Source organism: Ambystoma mexicanum, chromosome 8, assembly GCF_040938575.1.
Source record: "Ambystoma mexicanum isolate Mex_15411 chromosome 8, UKY_AmexF1_1, whole genome shotgun sequence".
NCBI classification, from domain to species: domain Eukaryota; kingdom Metazoa; phylum Chordata; class Amphibia; order Caudata; family Ambystomatidae; genus Ambystoma; species Ambystoma mexicanum.
Genome location: NC_090929.1, coordinates 507,059,149 through 507,078,865, shown reverse-complemented (window position 1 = coordinate 507,078,865; position 19,717 = coordinate 507,059,149). Strand labels below are relative to the sequence as shown.

The 19,717-nt window shown below is 44.3% G+C and overlaps 1 protein-coding gene across 1 annotated transcript in view; it reads right to left on the bottom strand.

Annotated features, from left to right (window-relative positions):
* PRKCZ (protein kinase C zeta) overlaps positions 1 to 19,717 on the bottom strand; it is a 1,951,357-nt gene that overhangs the window by 1,734,946 nt on the left and 196,694 nt on the right. The window contains exon 3 of the mRNA XM_069610174.1: positions 1,601 to 1,722. Coding sequence (XP_069466275.1) covers positions 1,601 to 1,722 — 122 coding nt within the window. The remainder of the gene's footprint in view (positions 1 to 1,600; positions 1,723 to 19,717) is intronic.

The following is a 19,717-nucleotide window of genomic DNA, read 5'->3' as shown; positions in this document are numbered from 1 at the left end:
CGGACGATAGAGCGTGGGGACCCCAAAAGAGTAAAAGAAACCATACTCTAAAAGGGGGTGAAAGAAGGAAGACAACAAAGGGGGAGAGGGTAGACAAATGACTCAAAGGCCATAGACAAGACAGTTGACCAAGGGAACGTGGAAGACCTGAGACATTCTCATTGGAACTCTGAATTATTCAACAAGGCACAAGACCGGGGCATTTTCAGAGACACATTTGGGTGGGGGTAGGAAGACAGCCAAAATTTCATCTATTGAGAAAGAACCCTTTATACACTGGTTCTGATCAACGTTATGTTAGTCCTTTTTATTAGTGATAGGGACAGAACTTGGTTTAGATTATGCTTTGGGACGGAGGACTGTGCAAGGTTTGGTAGATTAACTGACTAAAAACATTTGTTATTTTTCTTTTTAGACAGGGCCAAGATACACTTTAGAGATACGGGAAGAGTATGCCTTTTTCTTTTTGTTTAAATAAAACACATGTTTTTGCCATGACCTCTTGTCTGCCTCCTGAGTCTGACTCACCACAAAGCAGAAAAGAAGAAATTAACAAAGCCATATGCTGGGGAGGGGGGCGGAGACTGGCGGACTGAGAGACTGACTGATAAACAGGCTAGGAGTAGTATGGGGACAGGGACTTGGACCAGGACAAGTGACGAGAAGAGGGACGAGGGATAGGGATTAGGAGAGAGGAAGCAGGAAAATGAGGTACAACAGAAAGGCCCTATGACAAACAAGATGAAGCAGCAGTAGGATGAGAGATAGGGATGTTGACAAGGGACATGGAAGAGGGACTAACTGGGACGAGAACAAGTTAGAGGGACAGAGACTCGGAAAATGGTGGGAATGAAGGAGTGGAGGAACAGGACTTCCTCTCACTCCATGAACTACAAAGCCCTGCAGTTTTTTGTTGTTTACTCATGCTTGCAATATAAAATTCTGGCAAAAATAAACATTGCAAGTGGTAAAAGACAAAAAAATAATCTGTAACACTGCCAATATATGCCAAGAGCATTACCAGTTTGCCATGCCAGCCAGATACTCTGCTTCTCGACACTCTTTCCAATCTCTGCATTATTTTGCTCACAGCACTGACAAATGCAGCAAAAAACAAAGTGGTTGGTCGCTTTAATATAGATGAAAGGGTTGTATTTTACAAAGAGCACGGCTACAAGGGAACTGAGATGGTATTGAACATTTAAGGGGAATAAAAGATTAATTACAAACCCTGCAATCGGTTGATTGTTTTGCTTTTGGTGTTGTGGTTTGTGAAATTGACAAGGCAGCCCCAACTATAATATGAATTTACGTTTTGGGGTACCGGTCTAAAAACGTTTTTCATAAATAATTAGTATTTAATGACGAAAACATGACTTGCCTACAACAAATCATTTTCATGTATTGTACGATCAGCAGTCACTTACTTGGAACATCCTGTGTTCTAATTAGCACGATGACTCCCAAAACAAACAAGTGGGGACAAGCCATGTATTTATTTCGGTTCCAACACAAGCACTAATATACGACACTGCATTGTGTTGTGCCGAAAGCCATCAATAACAAACAGCTGAATGCATTAAAGAAAATAAATGGATACCTTCATTATCAATCCACTTCAACGTAATCTGCTTCTCATGATGTAAACTGCACATGATTCTGACTTCATCACATAGTTCCAGGTAATCAATTGAAACATCCAAGTGTGTGATCAGAATATCTCTAGAAAAAAGAAGATTCTGCAAAATCAGCCATCTAAAGCAGCACTACCCAACATGTAACATCCACATGCAGTTTTAGCAGCAACATAATAACATGGTAAAAATGGCATTCCTTCCAGAAATCCCATCATCTTGCACAGGAAAATACATACTCAAAACAAACGGAAGGATTGAAAAACACATGTGGAGTTTAGAATAAACAGTCAGCCATGGGCTGTTCCCCCTTCAGAAATACCCGCTGCCAACATGGACTAGACAAGTTACCTTCAAGTACCCTTTTCCAGGTACGACGTTGGGTTCAGCACCGGAACGGCTTTGGGTTCAGCACCGGGTCAGAAGGTTGAATATGAGACGAAAATACCTGGACTCTGCTGCTACCGCCTCCCAATACTATTCCTGCGTGATGATGTCGCCACCCAATCATAAAGTTGCCCGGGTCAAATGTAATCTAGTTGATTTTGCAAGCAGCACCCCACTTCCCCACTACACATAGTTTAGGGAGTTTAAAGATTTTGATAGCTACAAGTTAAAACCAAGCTCCTACAGCGTTCCTCTGCTACCAACCCCTGACGTCCACTGGTCCTTAACATTGTATGAGTTTTGCCACCTCGCATCATCTAAAAAGACGTGAAAGTATTTGTTTAAACGTTCTCAAATGTGGACGTTGTATAACAACAAAACATGTCTGATAACATCTTAAATGATTCCCTTTAGTGTGGTTTCACAGACATTTTCGAAGACGGAGACCTTGTTTTCAGGCCTGACAGTGTCAAAAATAATAGCCCATATACCCGAATACGTGTTTTTACATTTCAAGTCTCAAATATGTGCATCATTACATGTCTAAAAAGTGCCTAATGGTAGGGTATCTTATCAAACAGCTTCACAATTCATAAACAAATTTTATTAAACACACAACCTAATGTCCGTTAAAAAAACAATCATAAAAATGACCATATATCGTAAAACAGATTAAAAAACAAATGCAAAATCTTATACCACAAGTGAAACTAACATAAGTGGGTCCTAATAATGTAATTGATTGTAGGTCAACACGTGTAATTCATTCACACTGGGATCCTTAGGCCTCAATACTTTCGGCTAATTTTTGTTCTCATTAGTACATTATAGATTCCCAACTTGTACAAGTTTCTGTCCCTTCAACACAAACATGTAGGACATTCTTCAGCGGTGTATAGCATCTTGTGTCGATTCCTAAAGTCTTCTACCATGAGAGAAATACCCCTCTGGCTCAAGGGATTAAATATCCTGGAGTCTCTTGGGACCTTTACTTGTTTGCTTCTGCAGATTCCATTTTCTTGCTCAATTTCTTGCTTCCTTTCCTCTATTTCCTAACCCTGTTACTGTTCGCCCCGATTTTGGACTGTCTCGTCAACATTGACCAGGTGGAAACCAGGTAGATTTGCTCCATTTTCATATGGCAAATGATCTCTATTCAGAGAATACAGGCAGATCCTTGTATCTCAGTGGTAGATACAGATCTCAATTCCCCAGTTTCCACGATATGTAAAGCCCAAATTCCGAAAGTTCTTATGGTCTTGCAGCATAAGCCCTGGCCTTCCTTATGGATTTTTATGAGGTCGAGGGTTTAAGATATGGCTTTGCAATAGTTGTAGATGGTGCTCTCTTCATCTCAAACAGCTAGAGGCTTGTAAACATTGATTAATAAAATGATCACTGCCTTGAACAAAACCAAATGCAGGGGATAGGGTGGGTGGTGTTCAGAGCGCAGCGATCAAGATAGCTGCTTGATACCAGAACAGCACTGACGTCAGACCTCTATCCTAAGGATATATCCTTGCAGCTAAGCTGATTATATTGTAAATTAACCAATTAGCAATGCAGGACGACTGTGATTCAACAGCTGTCTCAGCTCCCAGTTAAAGATGGATCGGGCTCTGGGCTGCACTTAATGCACCCTCATCACTGATCTGCTACTTAGCAGGACATGTGGTTTGTGTCAGCCATTGTAATACTGATTTAAGGAAAGCAGAATCGAAGTGGCAGCACTGAGGGATGGGGTCAGTCAGGGCACTGCTTATGTTAAAGCGCGAATCTGCCCAACAAGACCCTTTGTGACGCTGAGGCCCTGTGGTGAGGGGAGCTAGAGGTTGCATTCGATATTGCACAGTGGAAGAAGTAATAATAATAGTGTTATTTTCTCTGATCTTCCAGGATATCTGGTAGCAACTTGCTTAACGTGGGAAAGTCTCTGGTTAGCTAGACTGTTTTGAGACACCTCCATTGATGTGCACAACTAGAGACTGCAGGTTTAATGAGACATGCCAGGTTCGAAGCAAAATACTGAAGTTAAACTAGACGTTCTTACCTGCTCATCTCAGAAGTTAAACGAGGTGCTCTGCACAATGGCAATATCCAACACTGAACTAGCCCAGCAGGGGTAATCTAATTCAGATCTGCATGGCTTTCTCTTTGAAATTAAAGGCCACTGCACATGATGGAATTGAAGACAGGTGTGTTGCCCGCAAAGCTGGAGGCCTTGCAGCACAAAACTGAACATCTCTGCAGCAGTGTTACTGGAATGGAAAAACGTATAGGTGTATAGGACTCCACAGTGGCTGTTCGGAGAAGGAACTAAAATGACTGAGCGAACAGAAAATGAAGATTTGAAGGCAAGATCACAACGCAATAATATTTGGATCTTGGGCCTGCTAGAGTCGACAATTCAAAGATTTATTGAACTTTTACTCCAGAAAAAGAGCTACAAAGTCATCCTGTACTTTCTATTAAATTTCTGGTGGAGCAAGCAGATCGTTCTTCAGGTCCCTGTTCTGCTTCATGGAAGCCCCCTCATCCAGTGATAGCCAGAATGTTCAATTACAGGAACACTGACCTTATACTGAAAGTAGCTAGGGAAAAGGGAGAGATTCGGTAGGACAATGCCAAAATCATGGTTTTTCCAAATGTTCCCCCGTTCAGGCGACAAAACATTTTCTTGAAGAGAAACTTCGACTGAGGGAGAAAAATGTTAAATACAAAACGCCATTTCCTTTGCATTTGAAAACTGTCAGAAAAAATATTTTTCAGTAACTCAGTTGCGGATGCATCAACATTTTCTGATGCTCTTATATCGCAAACTAATTCAGAATAATTAGAGTCCTACAATTAAGTTGTTGAATATACGGATGCTTGTTTATAGAATATTTGATATAGTCTCTCCTAAATATTATAGATAAAATGCTATGTTAACCCACTTATTAAGAGGGTCTGATGGCATAGGAGTTCTAGGTTGTCTCTATTAGCATTATTCGGAACAGTTTCCGTTAACTTTTGTTGAATGGGTTTTTAGATTATGTATATAGTAATGTAATACTTATATCGAAGGTACACAAACAGCACACTAAAACGGTTCTTGAAACCAAATAATAAACATGTTTATACATGAACTAAGTATTGTATGACTCATAGTTTGACACAATTCCGCTGGACTTCAAGTACTTGGAATGTCTAAGCACTGAATAATGTTATTGAAGCCCATATGGTTATAGTATATCTTAAGTGATATTCAGGTTATAGCATGTATTAAGTGACGTTAAGTGGCATTCAGACAATGTGATTACGCTGCCAGAATTATCTGTGTTATATTGGCCAGTATTTAGTGTAGAGTATTTATCAAAGCTAGGCCCAGCGTTAAGGCTCAAACGGGTTGCTGTTTACATTCCATTATATGTTATGTGTTCTAGATTCTCCTGCCTTGTATAGCTGTCCCTGCACACTGAGTTCCAGTTGAGCTGTGCAGTTGGTTACGCTGGGAGGAGAGACTTTTTCCTCCCTGTATGTCTCCCAGGCTTAATAAAGGAACCTTCTAGAACCCTAAGTGTCACTTGTGCTCAGATGAGACTTAATTTATAATTCTGGTGACGAGCTTGAGGGGTTCATGTGTTGTTGGCCCTCCTATCCAGGCTTGTGGCTCTCTCCCTCAAGCGAAGTTTGGTTGGTGCGGTGAGTGCAACTTGGACCATAGTTGTGTCTCTGGCCTGGACTCCTGGGGTGCCCTGGATTACTGCAGGAGTATTGGAAACCACACAATCAGAATTGTGGTGAAACTTTGTGGAAGTGTTGGATTGCTGGGGATAACGTGAAACTTTACATGTTGGTGAAAAAGCTTAATGCTATGGATGCCAGCCTACCGCTTCTTCAGCCTTCAATCCTTGCCCTACCTACTGCTTGCAGCAAGTACAGTGGAACCCCTGGGTCCTGGAGAAGGCACGGACGAACAGGGGTGAGGTGGGTGAAAAATAAAGGAGTTATAGACTAAATATTCTTCAGGCGAGTGTCCAAGAGGTGGCCAAAGATCCATGTTTTCTCTTCAGGGATACCCCATAGTGCCACCCCTACCTGCCACAGCCGGTGGACCTGCTTGCCAATTTCAGGCATGTGGGCCGGGGTGCAACTCTGTGCTTCTTCTACATACACAGGTAATGGTTGAAGGAATTGGAAAAGAGATACTGGAACTGGAGATGGCTTGCTGCCTTTCTGAAAGCCCTTCCTGCTCCGGCTTCAGAGGTCAGTGGGAGGGCAGTCTTAGTCTGCATGGACAACCTTGTCAATGAGCTGGCGGCACATGGTCTCATTCCACCCCAGCTTATGAGATTATGTGCCGAGTAGAGGCCAGCATTCTGCCGCGTGAGGCTTCTTGATTACTGGTGGTGAAGGATTCCAGAGCAGACACAGTTGTTAGGCAGAAACCTGTGCAGTTCCCTCTGGGACCAATGCAAAAGATTTAAGACTACAGGTGTTTGGCAGTAAACCCACTTGGTAGCAGTCTGTACCTCACAGCTTCACTTGGTAGCTGTGACTGAGCAGTCAGACTTCCCTCAAGAAGAATTAGGCAGTATACAGAGTATTCACAGTAGGTCAAAACAACACAGTAGAACAAGTTAACACTGACCAGGGCTTGGTGTAAAAGAGATATAATTATTTATTTAAAACCACATCTAGAAAAACACACAGGCACTAATAGTAAGCAATTCAAAAACACGGTCACTAAAAAGGTATACACTCCCTTAAAGGAATATTAGACAAGTCTTAAGTAAAGCCCCACTTATTTTCAGACAGCGGTGAGCGCTTAACGTAGATGGCACTCTAATAATTTGTTTTAAAAGGGAGAGAAAAGCAGAGAATAAATTGAAACAGATCCCAACACTTTTACAAGAACACAACAAGAGAGGAAGGCAAAATAACACCGTGAGTTTAGAGTCAGCAGGCCAGATCCACTTTAAGAGGATCAAAACGAAATGTGTCCAAGGTCACACGGTTGCAGTGCACAAGAGTCTTGCAAAGGTTCAAAAAGAGTTGGACCAAAAGAAAGGGACCAGTTAGAGGGTCAAGGCGGCCAGCCCAGTCCAGAACGTTAAGGGGTTATTATTACCTTGTAGCAATCTTTAGAAAGGGAGGACTGGCGGGCACAGTACCTTAAAGTGGTGAGAATACTCCAGCGGGGGCAGTTGTTCCTGGCAGCGGATGCAAGTCGGTGCTTCGTACGGGGGAAGAGAGGATCTCGTCGGGGAGGAAGACAGGAGTCCGTTGCACTGCCAGGGAAGAAACCAGCCACTGAGTTCTCAGGTAAAAGGAGCGGTCCTTTTATTCGCAGTCCAGTGGTTAGTGGGTGCTTGGCACGGCAATTCGACCACAAGACGGCCTGGGATCCGAAGAGAGGGTAAACTGGTTGTGCCCACCAGTCAGGGGAAGAAGCCTCTCCAGCCGGGAGATCTTCTCTGTCGTCGTAAGTGGTGAGACGGTTCCGCAGGGCTCCACCGGTGGTGTCGTCGTGGTAGGTCGGCTCAGCTATTCCCTCGTCGGATTCTCAGGTCCTGTGGCGACTTCTGAAGTTCCAGTCCCCAAAGCCCTGCTTTTATGCAGCACACCCCCATTCCCTCAGCCTAGCTGTCAATCAAACATGCTAAGTGGTGAGCCGGCCGGCTCACCACTTGGGCCAATCACACAAGAGTTCGACTGGAGTTACCAAGGTAACTCAGTCCAGGGTGCCTAAACCCCCTCCCACATCCCCTGTTGTACCCAGACAGAGTGCCACCACTTTTGGAGGCTTCTGTGGAGAAGCCCGCCAAAAAGTGGAACAAAGGGCTCGACTTGGGTTGGAGTCACAGAAGAGAACACAAACGCCATTTTAGAATCGAGTCCTGGAAAAAAATACCAACCGGCGAATTAATATTAAATAAATAAACCGGCGGTATGTTCGAGGCTATGAGAATTAAATAATTAAAGTTGGTAGCCTCGAACAATGGGAAAATCCCATAGGTATATATTTGCGGTCGAAAATAAACAATAGTATCCACTGCCACCAGCCAAAACTCGATCAGTTGGGACGGAGACGTGCCCCCTCGACTAACGGACCCCGGGGCAATCGAATTGCCCCAACCAGTACGTCCACAATATGATGGTTTGTACTGGTTTCTGTTCATAATTTGGGACTAGTAAAGCCAATGGTGACTTTACATGCCCTGGGAGATAGTAGTCAGTCCCAGGGTATGGAGTTTATGGTGGGGTGTCACTATGACACCCCTGTGTTACTGCATGGAGGGTGCTGTGTAACACACATAGTAAAAACACATGAGACCCTATGGGGTAAAGGACCCCATAGCCCATAAAACACATTAAAAGTCAAAGGAACACCATAAATCATGTCCAAGAGTGGGAGAAAAAGAGTCTCACTTTTGGCAGGAGAAAAAAACAAACTCCAGAAATCCAGCAAAGCTGCTGGGGGACTCACTAGGTTAGGAAATTCAGCCTAAAGAGAGAATTCTCCCTAACAGTCCGTTTAGATTTCCCCATTGTCTGCAGTAGTCCCTGAGGATATGTATATTCAGTGAGATCTGCAGAGAGTTCAGGGCACCAGAAGTGGATCTATTGGACCATTACTTTGATGCTCTCTTTCCAAGATACTGGGGTCAAGATCACTAGACCACCCCTTTTCCCCCGATCTCCAAACACAGACAGTCTGTCCTTTGAAAGGCTTGCAGCTCTTCTCTTTCCTTTGCCATCCACCCTCCTCCTAAACAATGCTGCTCTGGATCCAGAGAGAGGGAGTCAATGTCATTTCGGTAGTACCCTGCTTGCTAAGGAAGCTTGGTTACCCCCTCCCGCACCCTACTTCAGCTGGCAGCAGGCTCCTCACTTGGCCATCCTTGCGTTGGCCACAGCTTGCGGCCTCCACCCCAAGGCCTTTTCAGCAGATGAGGACAGACCAATCTAAAATGAGGTACCCTTTTCAACTTGGGATCCCCTCCTTTGTACTCAAGGCACTGTACGTTCTCCACTTTGAATCCCTAGATGAGATCGCAAGAAAACGTTTGTCCTAGATGTGCACCTTCCTAGTGGCTATGGGGTTCTTTCGTAGACTAAGCAAACTGGGGTTCCCCTCTTCGACCCGTTGTTGAAGCCTTAAGGAATCTCATACTTTCAGGAGGACCTCCTCCTTCACATGCTGAATGACTCAGGAGGGAGTTAAAGGTCGTCTTCCGCATTTGCTGGATGTGAGGAGGATAGTGCAAGCATACTTTGAGCGCACTACTAGCTCCAGACAGTGCGACAAAGTGTTTGTCACATTCTGTCCTGGACACTCAAAGAGAAAACAGACCAGAGTAGCTGGAGAAGGATCGACATGAAGATGGATTAGGAGGCTGCTGGTCCCAGATCTCAGCGGAGGATAGGTTAGATCGACCAGGGCCAATAGCAAACGAGGAGGCAATTGCAGGCAACATGGCAGATTCCCCTCCCCTCTGGTGTTTACATGCAATCGGTTGTGAATTTAATGAATCCACAGTACTTCGGAGACAGTCAGCCCCGGTAATCTGTCTTCGCTGGGCTGGCTCTGCACTGGACTGGAACATGGCAGCTTGAGAGACTAAGCTGATGCACCGCATGGCAATGCCACCTGGAGCAGGTGGGTGGTGAGCATCGCTTGCTGCATTGGGGTGACCCTGATGACTGGGTTTCTTAATCTCTGTAGAGCTGCAAAACTCATGTCTGCTTTCATGGGTGTCTCTTTGGAGGAGTGCACAGCCACCAGTAGTATCTGGATTCACTGCAAGCGGGTCCTGTCGGAGGTGTTCGAGGCTTGGGTGGTCCCTCGGCACAAATCCTCCAAAGCAAGGCTCACTGCAGACCAGAACCTGTGTGCCGGGGCCATTGAACAGATAGCATAAAGAGCACCATGAGTGGGGTCAGAAACTTAGCAGGCATGGCCCCTGAATTCCCATGTTCAGAGAAGCCAAGTTGTTCACCATGCAATATTTTAATTCATTAAAGATACTTGCACTTCAGCTGTATTGAGGGACAGCAATCCAGTGGCATATCCCTCCTGGCAGCACACAATTTCTAAAACAGCAATCCCTGAGGTGCAGGCTTTTCTTGGCAATTACGCCTAATATATTTGAAACTGGGACCCCCCCATGCACAAACTTCATTTTCAAAATAATAAGAAATTCCACGCAACATCAATAAGGTGTCGGCTTACGCAAGGAATGTCCTCAACCTGGGGCAAAAAGAGCCAAATCAGCTGTAATTAAAGAGTTATTTAATACACCATTTATGGCATCATGGGCTATAAATTGGGTCGAATTTGTACAAGATAGTCAATTAGACTGTATTTCTGCATATAGACTCAGGTTTGTTGAGACAGTCACTCTTAGAAGCGACTCATGGATGGTTACCTTTGGGTTTTGAGCTATTTGAGACCAATAGACAAAAGCTTTTAACTTTTAAAACTGAAAGATATTCAGGAATAACCAAATCTGATCAACAGTGCAAAATGTTAAGAACTAAGGGACAAGCAGACGACTTTAGTTGGGGTTGTGTGGTATTGGGGGGAAAAGCATCTAAAGAGTGTGCTTGATTGCTATACGAACTATCCTTTGTAGATTACCTGCGACTGAGCCAATGATTCACTGAAAAGGAAAGCAATGGATCACTCCGAAAGGGGGAACCCCTGAAAGATGATACATGGGCATGATTAGCTAGGGGTTTGGTGCTAGATAAAAATGTACTAAAGGCCAAAGTTAGCCCATAGACCATGATGGTTGTGTCATGGAATAACCATGGTTTTGTGCACTCATTTAAGGGCTCCTGTAGATGTGAAGAATACGACTTGCTATTATTTCAGGAGATGTGGCTATACAAACCTCAAGTTTTGGATGGGTTTATGATTGTCTTGAATCCAGCAGTGCAAGGTAAAAGGGTGAGGCCCGCCTCTAGGCTTTAGGATGGGGTTAGGTTTGGAACTTTTTGTAATAAAAAAATCAGAATTCCCATATACAGATAGACAAACTCCGGTGAGACCTGGATAGATTCTCTGGCCGAGGTTCGATAGCAGCTTTTAATACCTATTTGAATCCTAAAGCCATGCATGATGAAGACTTTTTGATACGCTGGCAAATTCCTTGGATGAGTGTTTAGTTAGTTTGGATTGCTCAGAAATACTGATATGCAGTGATTTAAACGCATTATGTTTTAGTGAAAAGGGTGAAACTATGGAGCCAATGAAATAATGCCTCTTCAGCAATGAGGGTGGAAGAGGCTAAATCTGATGGAAACGCATGATATACATATTGAATGGGCAAATTGCTGGTGCTATACTGCCACAATCAACCTGGTTTAGTCGACCATATACGGCTATATTGGACTATACTGTTGTCACTGGTTCTCTTTCTCAGTGTATTAATAACTTACAGGTGATACATTCCGCCTGAAGTGGCCATGCTTTTCTGAAATTAATTTGTTACATAGAAGGGCATGATTATGGTGAAATGTATAAACAGATGGAAGTTGCTTCGGGTGTAGTGTGTAAACAGATTGATCAGAAGACCAGATTTGGTGGGGAAATGTTTAGAATGGTTTAAGTCAACAAACTACTTAGTAACCTCCAGCCTTGTGTCACATGATAATGCAGCCATCCTAGCCTCTGCCCTTGTTAGTTCCCGCCTGGATTACTGCAATAGTCTCCTGAGTGGATGCTCTAAGCTTATCTAGCCTCTCTGCAGATAACTCAGAATGGTGCGTTTTGTGCCATCACAGGTCTTTCAAAACGTGCTCATATAACAGCCTCCAGGCGGGAACTTTACTGGCTCCCTGTGAAGCAAAGAGATACACACAAGCTTCTTACACTGACTCACTGCTAACAAATATCTCACTGACTGCTTCCTGCACTAAACCCCTTCTTGTAAACTCACATCAGAAATCAATCAGACTTGTGCAGCCCCGGTTAGGCTGGCTAAAGCCGGTGGCCCCAGTTTTTTATGTCTTAAGTCCTAATGCTTGGAATGCACCTCAGACTTCCCTTAGAGCCACCTCATCGACCATCGCGTAAAAAAAAAAAAATAAAAAAAAATAAAAATAAAAAAAGGATGAAGACCTTTATCTTCAACCTCCCTCCTAATTGACTCCAATGCTTGATGCCACTGTCTCTTGCAATCTCTGATCGGACCCTCTGGCTCGGTCTATTTTCAGTCTGTCCTGTTTTGTCTTGCGTGCGCCCTCAGGCCTTCGAGCATGTGGCGCGGCATATACAAATTCAAATAAATAAATTAAATAAGTCTTTCGTTAGAGATATAGGTAAGATGGATGTATGAAGCAAAGTAGACTATGTCCCGATTTTATGCAAATTCACCAGTAGAAAATTGGGTCATTGTAGAATTCAATATAGGCACATGTACTCATAGTGAGAAGGTTCTAAAAAATAAAAAAAAGATATGAGAATAGATATCAGGAGAACGACCCTATTATCACCCAAGGAAGAGCCACTTAGCCAGATAAAGAAGAGGAAGCACAAATATAAAATTGGCTAAGGTCATATAGGGAAATCCTGAAACAAAATTATGCAGAAGAGATGCTGCTAGCGATTTCTTAAAGAAGGACGGCAGATATTTGGCAACTTTTAAAAAGGGAAGAGACTCCTCAATTGTCCTGGCAAGTAAACCCCATCCCAGAGGAGAGGTGGGTTTCCCCATTTTGAAGGGCTCATTTCAATATCTAATCCCGGGGAGGAGTCACTGAGGGATCCTACGATTGAGATTGGCTGGAAGCTTCCCCATGATAGGGATGACATTATTACATTGATAAAACAAGCTATTAGTTCCAGGGCCTCTGACCTGGATGGAATATCAAATGCAGTTTCAAAGGATAATCCAGAGCTATGGGCGGACTTTCTGGAGGTCCCATTCAATAAATCAAATAGTGAAAGCTATGGAGGTTCCTCTTTCCTGGAGATCTGCGATATTTATACCAATCTTTAAAAAGGGCGATAGGCTGATAATTCCGAGGATCTGGCCTATCGCCCTTTTAGAGGTGCCAGGAAAGTTATTTGCTTCTTTGCTTAAGGAGAGCCAGACAAATTGGATTAAGGAAGCTAAATCGGAGTGATATGTACCAATCCGGCTCGGTCCGTACGGGGACTTTACTACATGCATTTCTCATTAATATTCTTAAAGCTCAAGTAATGTCTATGTGCTCAACATTCTATTTGCATTTATCGATATCGCGCAAGTGTTTGATAGTGTTGAGTGATCCCTTCTACAGATTAAGATGATTGATTGGGGTCACACACCAGATTTATTGGAAATGATTAAAAGGCACTGATTTCTGCTACGACTCCTAGAATCAGATTACATTTTAATGGTCAATTTTGAGAGTTATCCATACAGCTAAAGGTTTAAAGCAAGGTTGCCCTTTGGCAATGGCCCTTTTTCATTCAATAATTTCTGATTTGGGAGAACGTTTGCAGGAAGCCAATTGCCTCCACGAATTAATGGGAAACCAATTAGAAGGATGCTGTATATCGATGATCTGGTTCTATTGGACCAGACTCCCATTGGCCTGCAGTGCCAGCTAGAAAAACTTCAATTACATTCCAAACTAAATGGGTTGTCTTTGAATGTTGTAAAGTTTACCGTTTCAGTAATGCATTCTGCCAGGAAAAAGAAAACAAATGTGTTGACTTGGTGTCTAGAGGCAGACGTTCTGAAGAGAGGAGAGACTTAACTATCTGGGTATATCTAGAAACACAAGGACTGTGGATGCCCCTAATGTAGCCATTCTAAGAATGAAGGTAAAGAGCATAGCAGTTGTTGGGAAGGAGAGAGGGCCTTCCCACCCCCCCTAGACGATACCGAACAAGAACTAAACACCAATAGAGAACATTTGGGGGTAGTGGGATGCACATAGAGGAGGGTGTGCGATTACCTCAGTTCATGCATTACAAGCTATATGGTAGATGTAGGTGTGAACGCCATCTTGGCAAACAGCAGCCATCTTAGAATTTAGGCCCAAGAGTGGCGAACAGCATTATGTGCGTTAGTATTAGATCCCTTGCATAAGCGCGAACACCAACCCCCACCCCAGCCACGTGTCTCAGTCTCTTAAAGATCCTGTATTGCCCTCGAGGTCACACGCCCTGGGAAGAATGCATCTTGCAAGGTCACGAGAGGGGAGCAGAGCGCCTATTGGCAGTACCACCCCACGGAACGGATAGCAAGGTCCTCCTGCCTCCAATGAGCCCCCCACAAGAAATACAGCTTGGCAATGAGTTTATCCTGAGACCCCTTCATGCAACAGGACCATTCAAACCCAGACCACTGACCATTAAACTTTTACACCCCTCGACAGATCAGAAGGCAAGGCTATCGCACAGTCAAATGGGTCACGTGATTTGTGCAGCAAGGTGCAGGGTAGCAACAAATTATAGCCAAAAACAAAGGTGGAGGACCTTGGAAGTTGCTTATATGTCTGAAAGCGAGTGAAGCATGTGAGTTCGTGTGACCTCGGCGCTCCCCACGAGCCCATCCCTATATCTTCCAGGTGCTCGTTACGACGATAAAATGACATTGTTTGTGTTAGTAGCCAATTAATTGTTAGACCAAATTCACCTCGGATCACAAATCCAGCAGTGCCCATGTGGAAAGAGAAAGACAGATGAAGACGGACCAATGGCCTGGCATCAAATATGGAGCAGGCCCTACACGCATAGGGATCCTCCAATCCATATTCTAGAATTTTACTATACGTCATGGCATCATTAGTGACAGCTTCCGTGCTTATAAGGTGCTGCACGACCCTACAGAACTCAGAACATTCGGCGACAGCAGAGTTCTTTGCTGATGTATCTCTGTTTTGTAGAAATAAATACTTGTTATCCTTGCAAGCGTGTCTTGGGCCTTTTTCCCCTGGCGTGCTGTACCTTTTCTGGTATTAGAATATAATAATAAGAATTAGAAGAGCAAATTGGGGCGATACAAGCAGAGCAGAACTAATTCAGACGCCCACCAGAAAACTCATGCGCATGATGAGACATGTTCAGGGGCAATTGGAAACACTCAGTACGAAAAAAGCAGAAAGGGCATTACTCTACACGAAACACTGGTATTATGTAAAGGCAAACAAAGCAGACAGACTCCTGGCAAGACAGCTGAGGGGGAAACAGCAGGCCCAGACAATACGAGCAATGAAAGAAGAATCAGGCCAATTTAGAACTCAGACGGAAGAAATAGGAAGGATACTAGGCAGATATTACCAAAAATTGTACTCCTCCGACCATCAGAAGGAGGACCTGCAGGAAGCCTTCTTGGCCGGGGTTCACCTCCCTGGATTGACGGAAGACGATAGACAGGCCTTAGATAGGGACATCACCATAGAAGAAGTACATGCAGCAATACAGTCCCTCCCGAATAACAAGGCCCCGGGCCCGGACGGGTACACTGCCATATACTACAAGACGTATAGGGATATCCTCGCCCCGAATCTCACATTCCTGTACAATAAATTTGGAGAGAAGGGGGATCTGGCACGGTCTATGAACGAGGCAAAAGTGCTGGTCTTTCATAAAAAGGGAAAAGAAGAGCAACTCCCTACCTCTTACCGCCCTATAGCTTTAATCAACCTGGATGCTAAACTGTACACGAAGATCTTAGCGACCAGACTGGCCCTAGTACTTCCCAGGTTAATCCACCAAGACCAGTCAGGATTTGTTCCAAACCGCCAGACACACGATATCAGAAGAGTCCTACACCTAGTTGAAAAGATAGGCATCAAACAAACCCCTGCAGCACTGGTAGCCTTAGACACCGAAAAGGCGTTTGATCAAGTAGAATGGTCTTACCTTTTTTCGGGTTCTGCAAAAGATGGGAATGGGCAAGGGTTTTATAGATAAGGTTAGGGCCAACTACAACTCCCCGTCCATAAGGAAAGCAGTGAATGGAGGGTTATCGGACATAGTGCACCAAGGAAGAGGGACGAAGCAAGGGTGCCCGCTTTCCCCCCTTCTATACACCATATACCTGGAACCTCTCTTGGCAAAAATAAGGGATTTGCCGGAGGTGGAGGGAATAGAGATGGCGGGGCTGATCCATAAAGCGGTGGCCTATGCTGACGATATGCTGGTGGCCCTAGGAGACCCAGAGAAGTCCCTCCCACACTTAATGGAAACCATAGAACGATTTGGAGAGATTTCAGGGCTGAAAATAAATAGGCAAAAATCGGAGGTGTTGATTCTGGCGGGGAATAGAGAAAAAAATCGCCACAGCAGCCACAGACTGTCAACTGAACATTGCCACCTCGGGAGTCAAATATCTGGGAATCACCCTCACAGACCACATAGACAAATTGTACTCCCACAATTACCCGCAAATCCTAGAAAAAGTCAAAAACGACCTGCTAAAATGGAACCCGTTAGCAATTTCCTGGTGGGTGAGAATCACGGCAGTCAAAATGACAATCCTCCCCAAACTAATGTACATGTTTCAGGCCCTCCCGATAAAGCCCCCACAGGCCTTTTTCAGAGCACTTAGGAAGGCGGTCTCCAAATATGTTTGGCAGAACAAGACCCCAAGAATCTCTAATGCGGTACTGACAGCTCATAGGAAAGAGGGGGGATGTGCCATGCCACACTTCAAAAAATACTACGAAGCGGCCCAGCTGTGGGTCATGAGGGATTGGATATCGGAACAGGGGGAGAATATCTGGGAGAGGCAGGATAGGGCGGTAGCGACAACATCCGCCAGGCACATGCTATGGATAAATAAACGATTCCGACATGCAAACACCCACATTAGCGAAATAATGAAGACGGCATTGGGGGTATGGGACGCCGCCACGACAAAAGAAACCCTGATCAAGGACCCCGCCCCGTTCATGCCAATATTTGGAAACCCCGAATTCCCCCCTGGAATGGACAAGGGAGCGTTCCGCAGGTGGGAGGAAGGGGGGTGCAAGATGGTGGGAGATATGCAACAGAATCAACAGATCAGATCCTTCGAGGATTGCAAAACTCTTTTGAATCTGACACCAAAAGATAGATATAAATATGATCAGATACATCATTGGCTGCGCGTATAAAAGAAACACTGACTAGGGACTTGACCCCCTTTGAGAACTACATCATGACGCACTCTGGATCTCGTAAATTTTTTTCCAACACTTACAAATTTATTAATGCACTGAAGGAACCTACCACATGGCTATATATGAAGAAATGGGAGAAGACCCTGGGCTACGCACTCCCCAAAGAGGTGGGAATACTTGTGGGGCTTGATGCCAAAACTGACAAGAGCCATTCAAACGAGAGAAATGTGGGTGAAGATGATGGTGCAATGGCACTATACACTGGAGAAACTGAATAAGATGTATCCTACCTCCCCGAACAACTGTTGGAGAAAGTGTGGTGGGCTGGGAGATTGGAAACATATCTGGTGGGAATGCCCGAGGATAAGACCATTCTGGGGAGAGATAAAAAATCAAATGATGGGAATGTTCCAGAGAACGGAACACCTGGGAGAAGAAATATGGCTAGGGGGCTTTTGGGATCCAAAAGACAAAACGCTAACTACCTCGCAGAAAAGAAACTTTATGGGACTTCTAATAGGAGCATGGTTGGAAATTGCTAGAAACTGGAAACATGAATCCCCACCATTGCTTGTTGATTGGACACTAAGGGTCTGGTCACATCTGGCTCTAGAACTAATAACTTATAACATGCAAGGGGACCATGGGAAATTCCGAGAGGACTGGGGAGGAGTACTGGAATTCCTTCAAAAAGAATATAAAGAACAATGATGCCCACACAATATAAGACTATTGGACTTATTCACGTGAACGAGAAAAAGATCTTCCGATTTAAAACATATACACACTGAGTTATGCAGGTGGGGGAGGGGGGCGGGAGGGATTTCTTTATTTTTCTTTGAATGAAGTTTGCTGTTTGATCCTTGCATGGTATAACATTGTGCCAATAGAAACTCAATAAAAACATGTTTAAAAAAAATGAATATAATAATAATATATGCATTTTCTTAGCCCTAAGATAATCCCTTTTTGCAATTAAAACCCTTTTATCTTGCGATGTTTAGAAGGGTTGCATTGGTCAATTTCACCAAACAAATCAAAATATAAATGGATTTGTGGCCTTTTCTGTCAGCCAGTGCAAGAACGTGTTATTACAAGAAAAGAATGTATCCGTGTAGAATGCATGTTTAAAGTCTCTTGGCCTTCGCTGATAAACTTAGGTTAAATAAGATTGTAGGCACGTCCTCCCATTTAGCGGAGGAAGAAAACCTGTTTCAATACAGTTTCATTCTCTTGGTTAAATACTACGTAACGGTTGACTGCACTAAGCGGAGGTCAATTACACACTGAATCATAGGGCCTCATTACAAATTAGGCGGTCCGGAAATAACGGTGGCGGCAAACCCGCCGCCACCGTTGTTTCCGGACCGCCTGATCCCGACTCCTACAGACGGGAGGTGATGTTCCCACCATGTTTGACCTGGCGGGTTTAACACGGCCCGCCTGCAGGCGGACGAGGAAACACCGGCAGCATTACGAGATGCTGCCGGTGTTTCCATGATCCCCATTCCCATTGAGTCCCGCAGGACTCAATGGGAATGGGGATTAACACCATTCCGCCTCCGTGATTCCTGGAAAACCGGGGTTGTAATGCCCCGGTAATTCCGGGAATCACGGAAGCGGAATGATAATACGAGTCCGGCGGTAACCAGGCGGTTTTACAGCCTCAGTTACCGCCAGACTCCTAATGAGGCCCATAGTGTTCAGTCTTTCCATTTTTATCAAATGCATAAAAGTTATCTTTGAATGGTTGCTCAAATAGGTTTACCATTGTTGGAACGAAGGGCAGGCGGATTTATGTTTAATAACCTCAAACATTAGTCACTGATCGTGAAATGGTGGAACGAAGTATACGATTGAGCCACAAGCAAAGTAAAGACTCTTGACATAGTAAGAACATCTGCCGAATACAAAAGCTTGTTTTACCCACTTGAGAATGGATAAAGGTTGGGTGAATTGTGTGTGTGGTTTAAACATATTGGTGTTATTATATTCTGCAAATGAAATATGTTGATGCAGGCTCAGTTTGTATAAAAAGCAACACGATGGACCATTCAGGTACTTCACTTCTCCAGATTCAGCCACAAGCAGTATTTCATGAAGTCCGCTCTGTGTATTGTATTTGTCTTACAATCTTTGAAACTCTGTCTCAGATGCTCTATTTTGTCTTAATTATAGCGCTTAGAAGTTTCATAATGGCGCCCAACGTGGGTTCCCACCGAGGGCGAGGGCACCTTGATTGCTAAGCGTGACGGAGAGGAACCTGTCAATTGGGCTGCTTGGTTTCGGGGATCCCTGCTATTGGCTGAGGCTCTCCCATTTCCAACACCTTCCTTGAAGCATTGCTGGGCGCGGATCGCTCGATCCGCGCCCAGCAATGCCACTAGAGCACCAGGGATGTTTTTGTAGTGAGAGGGGTGCGCTTACATAAGCAGCCCTCTGCCTCCCCTGACCCTTAAAGCATGGGGCAGTACTTTTTGCCCACCCTGGGGCATCTGGGCACAGTAATGTGCCAATCTGTCCCTAGGGAAAGGGCAAAACAAAAAAAATGCTTTTTTTTGGTGGGGTTGTTGGGGGGACACCCTAGACCACCAGGGAACTTTGCA